The 10,594-nt window shown below is 48.8% G+C and overlaps 1 protein-coding gene across 2 annotated transcripts; it reads left to right on the forward strand.

The window, feature by feature from the left end:
- Positions 1–24: 24 nt before the first annotated feature.
- Positions 25–10,307, forward strand: GID8 (GID complex subunit 8 homolog). 2 transcript variants are annotated; one of them, XM_024238942.3, is made up of 6 exons: positions 74–285; positions 759–860; positions 3,330–3,459; positions 4,821–5,017; positions 5,326–5,523; positions 6,564–10,307. In XM_024238942.3, the coding sequence occupies exons 3-6, from the start codon at positions 3,342–3,344 to the stop codon at positions 6,735–6,737; spliced, it is 687 nt and encodes a 228-aa protein (XP_024094710.1). In that variant the 5' UTR covers positions 74–285; positions 759–860; positions 3,330–3,341; the 3' UTR covers positions 6,738–10,307. The 2 variants fall into 2 exon arrangements, with proteins under 2 accessions (XP_003779445.2, XP_024094710.1); XM_003779397.5 differs by lacking the exon at positions 759–860 and having other exon boundaries at positions 25–285.
- Positions 10,308–10,594: the final 287 nt, after the last annotated feature.

Below are 10,594 nucleotides of genomic sequence, written 5' to 3' on the forward strand. Positions count from 1 at the left end.
CGCTTCCGGGAGGCCGTCCGCCCCGCCCCCTCGCGGGGGCGCTTCATTGGTCATCGGCTTGCGCTCTCGCGCTCTCTTGCTGTCGCGAGAGGTGCTGAGGGGCGGCCGCCGGTGCGCCTGCCCTCCCGCTCCCCGCCCCCGCCCCCGCCCCCGCCTCTGCCGCGGCCCCCACCTCTGCCTCCTTCTACCCGGGCGCCCCGGCCGCCGCCACCCCTCCCCGGCCCAGGAGAGGCTGCGGAGCCGCAGCCGCCCAGACCGCGCAGCGCGGGAGGCAGGTTCCGCACGGTAAGATGGCGGCGGCGGGCCCGGGCGGCCGGGCCGACCGTCTCCCGGGGCCGGGGCGGGCGGGCAGGCGGGATGCGGCCGGGGTGCGCGCCGCCCCCGCTCTGGGAGCCTTGGAAGCGCCGGCGCTGGCAGGTGCGGAATTGGGGCGCGCAGTGAGTCCCGGCCCGGACGGCCGCCCCGCGCCGGTGCCCAGGGGGCAGTCAGGGCTCAGCCTCCAGGCGCGCGGCCTCAGGCGCTGGTGTTCTGGGGCGATCCCGGCCAGCCTGAGGGGCGGCGGTAGCTGTCTCTGCGGAGGAGCGACGTCTGTAACGAAGTCTTTTTAATAAAATCTGCTGCTTTAAAGCAGAAACCGAGCGGGTGAGGACGTAAAGTGTGGCATGGAAAGTAGGAGTCTTCAGCACACGGGTGTTTTCTTCTGCTGAATCTTTTTATGCTGGAGTTTGAGACTACCGAGTTCTTCTTGCTAACAACAGGACTGGCCAGTTCTACAAAGTTGTTGCTTTTCATGGGCGCACGTTAACTGCCCGGAGTGGAAGCGCTGTGAGTGCCGATCACCGAATGGGCCGAGAGAAAAGGTGCCTTTTCCTACGGAGCTCTTAACGTTGGTCCTAGGGCCGGGCGCGGTGGCGGAGGTCGAAGTGGGCGGATCACCTGAGCCCGCGAGTTCGAGACCAGCCGGGGCAACAGCGAGACTCCCTTCTCTGCTAAAAATAAAAAAATTAGCCAGGCGGAGTGGTGCGCTCCTGTTGTCCCAGCTACTCTGGAGGCTGAGGTGGGAGGATCGCTTGAGCTCAGGAGGTCGAGGCTGCAGTGAGCCATGATCGCGCCACTGCCCTCCAGCCTGGGCGACGGAGCGAGGCTCTGTCTCGAAAGAAAGAAAAAGAAAATGAGTCCTTAAGTTAACATTAATTGTCGTGAATAAAAAGTTGGTCTCAGTGAGTTTTGCAATTGACTACGAGAGATGGATGTTCATGTGTGACAGCGACTCCTGGTTTCTTCTCCACTTTACCTGCCGCTCCACAGCAAGTTTTCTTCTGCTGGTGCCACTTTCTCTGCTTTACCTTCAAGGTTGGCATCCTCCAAGTAATGACGATTCTCATTCCCTATCTACACTCTTTCTATGGTCTTTGCTGAATTCTTGGCTTTGGATATGCCTGTGCCCCAGCTCCCCCCTCCTTATTTCACTAATTCATGTTTTCAGCACTGAGCTCAGGATCTGTAATCCAGACACCTGCTTGATTTCTCCAGACGCATGTCTAATAGTCACGTCAAACTTGCCCTGCTCCTCAAACCTGTTCTTCTTCCAGTCCTTCCTCCTTATTTGTGGCCCCATCTTGCAGGGCCTCTCATATTTGAAACCTGTGACCATCTTCGATTCTTCCCTTTTTTTTGTCCGGTAATCTGTCCAGCAGCAGCCATTGACTCTGGCCAAAGCATCTTGATCTCACCTTGCTCTCCATCTCTTCTGCCGATGTTCTCTCTCGCTTGGGTGTCTCCCTAATGGACTGGCTGCTCAGCTCTCACCACCCTGCGTTCATCCCATTTTCAGCCAAGAGACCAAAGTTTTTTAATTATTAGCAGTAGTTTGTATAAAGTAGTATGTGTAACGTATGTATCAGTGGCAAAAGAGAAAGACAGAGTGGACGGTGGCGTGCCCCTGCCTGTCTCAGGTACCCACCCATTCTCCCAAAGCCGGAACAGCTGCCTCTGGGGCTTCAGCCATTTGCCCCTCCCACAGGTAACCCCCTCCTGAGTGTCAGCTTTCATGCCCTTATTTAAAAAAAAAAAAAAATAGGTTTGCCACGTACATATTTGTTGCTAAAGCACATGTCATGTATTTTGTCTTGTTGTTCCTAATAAAACTCACGCCACATTTGGCCTTTCCTGCAACTCTCTTTTTTTTTTTCTTTTTTCTTTTTTTGAGGCGGAGTCTAGCTCTGTCGCCCAGGCTGGAGTGCAGTGGCATGATCTCGGCTCACTGCAATCTCCGCCTCCCGGGTTCACGCCATTCTCCTGCCTCAGCCTCCCGAGTAGCTGGGACTACAGGCGCCCGCCACCGAGCACGGCTAATTTTTTGTATTTTTAGTAGAGACGGGGTTTCACGGTGTTAGCCAGGATGGTCTCTATCTATCTCCTGACCTCGTGATCCGCCCGCCTCGGCCTCCCAAAGTGCTGGGATTATAGGCGTGAGCCACCGCGCCCGGCCGCAACTCTCTTTTTTCATTCAGCATTGTTTTATGAGAATCATCCATGTGACTTTGTGTGGTGTTCATTTATTTTAACTGCTTTATGAAATTCTCTTGTGTGAATACATGACCACAGTCCTTTCTCAGCAATGCTAAAAATCTAAACATCTCTGAAACCAAAGTTTTTGGTTTTGTTTTTAACCTATTTGGTGGCCAAAACCTCACCAGGTAAAGTTTAATACCCTTTACCACTTAGTATGGATACTTAACACATTTCACTGAAGAAATAACGTCTGATGATGGGGAGTGCCCCCATACCCCAGTGAGGCTGTTACATGGTAAATTGTGCAAAATAATCGTTGTACATTGAAGAATTCTGAATTCCAAAAGCCATCTGCCCAAGGGTTTTAAACATGCAGTTCTGTGCGCCACAGTCCCTTGGTCCACGCTGCTGTTGAATGAACGCTCAGGTGGGTGGCTTCCACATTCCTGCCGCTTTGAACGGTGCTTCTGTGAACAGCGTAGTCTGTGTTTGGTGCATCCTGGTGAGTTTTTCTAGAATATAAATGTATTAAAAGAATTGCTGGGTTGTGAGGAGCACACATGTTCAGCTTTGTAAGGAGTACCAGATTGTTTTTATAGCACAGTCCGTTCTCCTGATACCAGAGTAGAAAAGGTTGAAGTGAACTTATTCTTTGCTAAGCATTGGCGTTCTCAGTCTGGTGGTTGTCCCATGGCAGCGTTCTCTTTCCGTACATGCTCAGTGTGGGATTCTCCGGCTCACAGCTCTCCAGCGCTGCCCTCTGCCCTTGGAGGAGCATCTAAACCCCTCCCTCAGCTGTTATTTTTTTCCTGTAGAAATAAATCAGAATGAGTTATGCAGAAAAACCCGATGAAATCACGAAAGATGAGTGGATGGAAAAGCTCAATAACTTGCACGTCCAGAGAGCAGACATGAACCGCCTCATCATGAACTACCTGGTCACAGGTAATGGCTTACAGTGAGGATGCTGCTGCATGAATGTGATTCTCCCTTTTTGAACACATAAGGAGTGCTGTAGCACTGAGGTTTGATGATGTAGTTATTTGTGTTCAGACATTATGAAAACACAGTGCTAACCTGTTAAGTTTATAAATTCTCACGTGAAAGCCTTTTCTGAAGATGAGATTATTCCAGGTCTCTTGAGACCTAACACAAACCCGTTTTTCAGCCTTTGACAGTTTTACAGTTAATCAAAATAATTGAGACTGTTGTGAAGTAAGTATATTGAAAGCCCAAATAGTTGATCTCTTCTGGCCAGTCTGCTAAAGTATGCTGGCCTGTTTCTGGAAAGTATGCCCAACTCAGAGGATGGGAATGGGGAAGAGCAGAAGCGTGCAGAGGGAAATAACACTCAGGCTGTTCTTGATGTCAGCTGGAGGAAGGGCAGTGCTGTATACGGCAAGAAAATAGATGTTTTTAAAAGACATGACGTGAAAAATCTCCCTCGTTAGTCCCCAGTTCCTACTCCCAAATTAATCTCTGTGAAAATTTTTTGGGCCAAGCATGGCGGCTCATGCTTATAGTCCCAGCACTTTGAGAGACAGAGGAAGATTGAGCCTAGGAATTCGAGACCAGCCTGGGCAACATAGTGAGACCTTGTCTCTACAAAAAAAAAATTTTAGTTAGCTGGATGTGGTGGCTTGTGCCCGTAGTCCCAGCTACTTGGGAGGCTGAGGTGGGAGGATCACTTAAGCCCAGGAGGCGGAGGTTGCAGTGAGCCAAGATTGTGCCACTGCACTCCAGCCTGGGAGAGTGAGTGGAACCCCATCTCAAAAAAAATATTTTTGGAAGGTGAAGAGGAAATTTAGGCCTATAATTATGTCGGGGGCAGGGGAAGGGGCACACATGCTGGCTTTGAAAAATTGTAGACACTCTTAAGAGGTGGGAGTCACCAGGCCACTGCAGGTATAGCTGGCCATGGAGGGCCCCTGTGCTGTGGAGGCTGAGCCAGTGTGACTTGCCTAACCTGGCACCAGAGCTGTGGCTGCTGGCGTCTGGACCTATTATCTGTCCTCTCAAAGGAGCCCACACCAACACACTGGGCCAGCAGCCATTCTGACCTCTTTGGCTAATGGGTTAGAGTTTTTGGATGGGATAACAAGGAATGAAGTATACTCTTCTCATTTTCTATATGTATTTTGAGAACATAGCTTGTAAATTATAAAGATATTAATACCGAGTTCCTGAAAAAGTGTGGTTCACATCAGAGGTTATTAATTGAGGCAATTGGGGTTTCTGGAGATACAAAGTCTTTGCCTTAATTCCTTGCTAACTTTCCTAGCAGTGAAGATGGTTTTTCTTTTCAGAGGGCTTTAAGGAAGCAGCGGAGAAGTTTCGAATGGAATCTGGGATCGAACCTAGTGTGGATCTGGAAACACTTGATGAACGAATCAAGATCCGGGAGATGATACTGAAAGGTCAGATTCAGGAGGCCATCGCCTTGATCAACAGCCTCCACCCAGAGCTCCTGGACACAAACCGGTATCTTTACTTCCATTTGCAGGTATGTTTCAGGAGAGCGTAGTCTGGTTTGCGGATACTTGATAAGTCAAAGTTATTTGCAGTGATTGAGAAATAATAGGCTAATTTGCTTTAATAATATTATTTCAATGCATGTGGGGGAGGGGTTTGAATTTGCTCTTTTATGTAGTTCAGAAGCTGTTTTTTGTTTTAAAAATGCAAATTTGATAACTCAGAGATGCAAGAAGAGTCTTCCGTCTGTGATGTACTTTTGACTGGGACCTGGTACCACCTGCCCCAAGTCCCTGGCCTGGGTGTGTGTGGGTCAAGCTTGTCTGTCTCTGCCTCCAGCAACAGCATTTGATCGAGCTGATCCGCCAGCGGGAGACAGAGGCGGCACTGGAGTTTGCACAGACTCAACTGGCGGAGCAGGGCGAGGAGAGCCGAGAGTGCCTCACAGAGATGGAGCGTACCCTGGCATTGCTGGCCTTTGACAGTCCCGAGGAGTCGCCCTTCGGAGACCTCCTCCACACCATGCAGAGGCAGAAGGTGGGGCCTGCCAGAGGGAAGCTTCCGTCCATTCCCGATGTGCTCTGAGGGGGCTTCTTGACGACGCCAAGTGTGTGGCTTTGTGGTGTGGACTGAGAGACAGGTAGCTTCTGTGCCTGGGATGCTAAGTGGTTCCTTCATGGCTTTTTGTTTTTGGAGGTGAAGTCTTGTTCTGTCACCCAGGCTGGAGTGCAGGGACGAGATCTCGGCTCACTGCAACCCCCGCCTCCTGTGTTCAAGCAATTCTCTTGCCTCTGCCTCCCGAGTAGCTGGGACTACAGGAGTGTGCCACCATGCCCAGCTAATTTTTGTATTTTTAGTAGAGATGGGGTTTCACCATATTGGCCAGGCTGGTCTCGAACCCCTGACCTCAGGTGATCCAGCCTCCCAAAGTACTGGGATTACAGGTGTGAGCCATCGTGCTCGGCCTCTCTCTGGCTTTTAATCTTTTATCTTGTCAAACTAGGGACAATGGACTTGGTGACCGTTACAGAGTATTCACACCCTTTACTGATTTCTTATATTTATCTGAACCTTCTTTCTGTTGATGTCCCAAGTATTTTTCATTTAAAATCCTGTCTTCTGAAACTTTTCTCTCCTCACTGCTATGTTTTTGTCTGGCAGAACATGACAGCTTCTCGCCTTCCCAGACCCAGGTCCCTCTTCCCCCAGGTCCTCTCCCAGGGCTCTGTCTTCCCTGCACTGTCTTGGAAGGATGGCCTGTCCTAGAGTCCACTTGAGATGTTTTCTTGAGGCTTGTGAGGAGGGTGCTGGTATGTCCTGCTATGCTGGTCTTGCCTCTCTCCCAGTCTCCTCAGCACTTTGTTCAAGCCTTGCTCATGGCACTTAACTGCCATCGAGGTTGGATGTGACATTTGCCGACCAGACTGTGAACTTCCCCAGGCAAGGACTATGTATTGCATGTCCCGAGAGTGTCTCGCAGTTAAGGGCTTAATGTTTGTTTAAACTGCCTGTTTTTAATAGACTCTGCTGGTGCTCTGCGTGTATGGTGGTTTTAATCAGATGTATTTATATTCTAGGTGTGGAGTGAAGTTAACCAAGCTGTCCTAGATTATGAAAATCGCGAGTCAACACCCAAACTGGCAAAATTACTGAAACTACTACTTTGGGCTCAGAACGAGCTGGACCAGAAGAAAGTAAAATATCCCAAAATGACAGACCTCAGCAAGGGTGTGATTGAGGAGCCCAAGTAGCGCCTGCGCTTGTGTGGTGGACCCAACACCACCCCTGTGTCGTGGGACTTGCCTCAGATCAGCCTGCGACTGCAAGATTCTTACTGCAGTAGAGAACTCTTTTTCTCCCTTGTACTTTTTTTTGACCTGGCATCTTTTTTATAGGGAAAAATGGCCTTTGTAGGCAGTGGAAAACTTGCAAGGAAAGCTGCCGTCTCTTTGGCAGTCTGATGCAGAGCCTGCACTCTGGCACTCGCTGAAGAATCTAGAAGGCTGCGGTTTGCTCTTCCAACATTCTGGGGGCCTCTGGCTGCTGAAGGATTTGGTCTGCCACGGAGGGCTGTGCTGTTAGGCTGCATCCCACTCAAAATACAGGAAAAGCACGAATCATGATTCTGCTTTCTGTTAGCTTAGGCAGACATTGGGCCTTCACCTACAAGTTTTTCCTTACCCCTGTGGTTTTTGTGTTTTTTTTTTTTCTTTTTCCATAGGAAAGAATATATAAATTTGTAAATCCTAATTCAAAGATGGCTTGTGTGTGAGGGCGTTGAGTTTGATTTGTTTTCCCTTTGGTCTGGGTTGTGTGGCTTTTGGGGGATGCGTGTGAGGGGGCTATGTGTTTTTTAATTTTTTAAATATATATTTTGGTGCTGTGTGTGGTGAGAGACTTGTTCCTAGTGGATCAATGAACCATCTCTTCTGGGCAGTTTTGTTGAAAATAAAGGTTTCTCTTTGATTTCAAGAATGACCAAAATGGCCTCTAAAAGATGTTAATCATCTCAAATGACCTTTTGTCTTTGGGGCGTTCTTCCCCCGTGATAGCGGCAGTGGCTTTTTCTGGTACCTGCAGCTGGAAAGGCCACTTGGCCCTGTGCTGAGTGAGCGGCCTTCATTAGAGCGAGGCAGCCCTTGGCCAGTGGGGACGCAGAGCCCCAGCTGGTGGTGCACGACTGTTGGCAGAAGGAACACATGTTCAGCCTCAGTGATCTGCCCTTCAGCATCTCGGCAGCATCTCATCTTCCATCGTCAGCTGGCTCTGCCGATGTCCTGCTTCTGTTCACTCACAGAACTGTCCCCTGCTCCGTGGTGGGCAGGAGGGAAGTGGTTCAGGTCTGCATGCATTGCCTGCGAGTCGGGACAGTTGATGGGCACATGGCCTTGTAGCTCTGGGCACAGATGTGTTTGGATTCATTGCAGCGGACCGCCGGGCACTGTTGACCCCACTGAGCCGTGCTAAGTGTTGGTTTTGTGGATGTTCATGGAATTGCTGACCCATCCAAGGGCATCCTTTGGAGCCAGTGGAGCCTGCGGGTGCATCTGAGGGGCAGAATGCTGCTAGCACTTGAATCTGGGATCTTGCCTTATTCTCAAGTAGCAAGGCATCTTGACAAGCACGGTCTAGGTCTGGTGGCCAGCTCGCCAGTACCTGAGCCGGTCGGGTCATCTGCCTCTGAGGGACCGTCCTCACCGAGCTCCTGCATCCCTTGAGTGTTGATCAGGAGGCATCCACAGCATTGTTCTCGCCTCTGAATGATGCTTCTTTCTGTGTTGGAGCCTGGCGAAGTTGTGTTTTCAAGCCCTCTACTTCTCTTTCCAGTGGGTAGGAGCTTTTGGCAGTGTTTACTCTTACCTAGATGGCTTATATAATCCAGTAAGAGATGCAAAGATAGAATTGCTGCGGTTGTTACAGAAGCATGGCGGCTTCCAGACTGACCCATTGGTTGCCCTTTGGAATTTGTAAGGATGCGGTGCTGGGGAGGTGGTGCTTCCCTACCCTCTAAAAATGCTGCCTTCCAACTACCGCTCTCCCAGATGGGACCCTTGCGATTATTTCCTCTGAGGTTTGAGGATGAAGATAAGTTGGAGGGAAAGAGAGTAACTAATAGGTGATAAAATACAGCGGAAGCTAGAAGAAAACGGTTAGGTGAGAGAGAGACATCTGCACGTTTTCTTCAACAGCACCAGATGATTCAGCATATTCCTAATTACCTTTTACTATTCGTGTATATAAGATCGTTTACTTGCATAATATATAATCAATTTGACATATTCTTAAAACTAGAGAGTGTGAGAAGCACAGCAATAGGAAGTCTCTCCACAAACTAGGGGAACACAAATGGGGTCATCACATGCCTGGACTGTCACTACGTGGCTGTCACGTGATGTGCTGGTGTTGATTTCCATTTCAGCCAGTGGGTAGCTGATAAGCCGGTGCCAGCATCCAGCATGAGCAGATGTCAGGGAGACTGGGAAGTCTCCACTGTTACTGCTCTCCTTCCCTTCGTGATAAGCCAGTGCCAGCATCCAGCGTGAGCAGACGTCGGGGAGACTGGGAAGTCTCTGATGTTACTGCCTGCTTGCCTTTCGTGTAAGGGGCTGCACTTGCTTTTCTCATGATCTGTTAGTGGACGAGGTCTTCCAAGGAAGTGCTTTGCACACTTCTTTGCTCCTTTTTACAGTCTTTGTCTTTGCAGCAAGCAAATGAAATTAAGCCACTTTGGGATAATGAGCAGTATAATTCTCCTTTGTCTCATTTTAGATCTCACTGTTGTCTTTATAAAAATGTAGTCACATTTTACAAAGTAGTTTATTCTTTTTATACTTTCTGGTGGAGAGTGCCTTGAAATAAAATGTGAGAGTATTCTGGTACTCTGTGTTCCTGATGCATGAAGTTGGGTGAGGAATAACCCCTAGTCTGGAATCTTTGTGAAGCATAGGGTTATTGCAAGGCAAATGGGAATTAACACATCTTGCCATTTGAATCTGGGTCTCCAGTTTCTAGAAAAGGCAGACACTGGTTGGGACCAAAGTCTCCGTGGTGCATGACTGAAGACTGGTGGTCGTGTGTGTGCGGAGTCCGTGGAAGCCTCGGGGAGGTGGAGCTGCTCTTTCCATTCCGTCAGGACATGATCTGAAAACATGTAGAGAAGATGAGTTGAGGACAGTTTTTCTTAGGCAATGTGATGTCTTTGCTTTCTTATTTCTGTTTCTGTGCGTTGTTAGTTTTGAAGAGTGGAGGAGCTAGGGGCTCCAGAAAGAATCTTACACATGTGTTGAAGACATTGATATCATAGGGAGCGTGGAGCTGCATTCCGTTCTGGGCTGTTACTGCTAAATCTCAGTGTGAACAGACCAGGCGGAAAGCATGGTGGCCAAGCAGTCTGTGTGCTTCCCCGCTGATGGAGAACGTTGCATTGTTCTCCATCAACGCAATAGGGCCTCATGGGTGTGGACACACGGCAGACCCATGGCTGGCGCAGCTGCCTGTTGCTGTCCGTCTTCAGTAACTGCTGCTCTGTTGACTGTTCTATTCTGATAGTACACGTGTTGTTTTTTACAGCAGGTATGTTTTTGTTTCAGAAATATGTATTGCTTTTCTCATATTTTTTGCAAATTGTATTGTCAACATTGGTCATTTAAAGTCCTGTATGAACCATAACCTGCTGTGGTACCTTTGTACATGTTTGATTCTGTATTCTTTATTCCAGCGTGGCATATGTGCCCCTCAGTATCTTTTGAGAAGTGCGGAATAGGTTGCTTCTACCACCTGTTCTTAATGTAACAGTAAAAGTTTTCACATTTTTCTCAGAACTGTTATCTGGAAGCTCTCTTTTTTCCTAAGGATATTTTAATAACAAATACTATTGCATTTGTATTGAAAGTTGATATCTTGGAATGGAAGGACAGAAGAAAGCTCGCCTTGTGGAACTGTAGTTGGCTCTCCTCTCACTCTGACAGTGCTGCCCCTTTTAGTTTGTGAATCTGTACTTGGTGTGTTTAATTTGAAACCTATCGGCTGCTCTCTTGACTGGGGCACTTAATGTTTCATAAACTAGTTTCCTTGGTGTGAAGGAAGTAGAACTTTTGAGCTACCCACT

The sequence above is a fragment of the Pongo abelii genome, chromosome 21, assembly GCF_028885655.2.
Source record: "Pongo abelii isolate AG06213 chromosome 21, NHGRI_mPonAbe1-v2.0_pri, whole genome shotgun sequence".
Classification (NCBI taxonomy): domain Eukaryota; kingdom Metazoa; phylum Chordata; class Mammalia; order Primates; family Hominidae; genus Pongo; species Pongo abelii.

Bases quoted from the DNA above. Each gene is read 5' to 3' on its own strand.
- GID8 (XM_003779397.5), top strand. From the start codon at position 3,342: ATGAGTTATGCAGAAAAACCCGATGAAATCACGAAAGATGAGTGGATG. The intron at 3,460-4,820 runs GTAATGGCTTAC...TTTTCTTTTCAG, and splicing joins CATGAACTACCTGGTCACAG to AGGGCTTTAAGGAAGCAGCG. The intron at 5,018-5,325 runs GTATGTTTCAGG...CTCTGCCTCCAG, and splicing joins ATCTTTACTTCCATTTGCAG to CAACAGCATTTGATCGAGCT.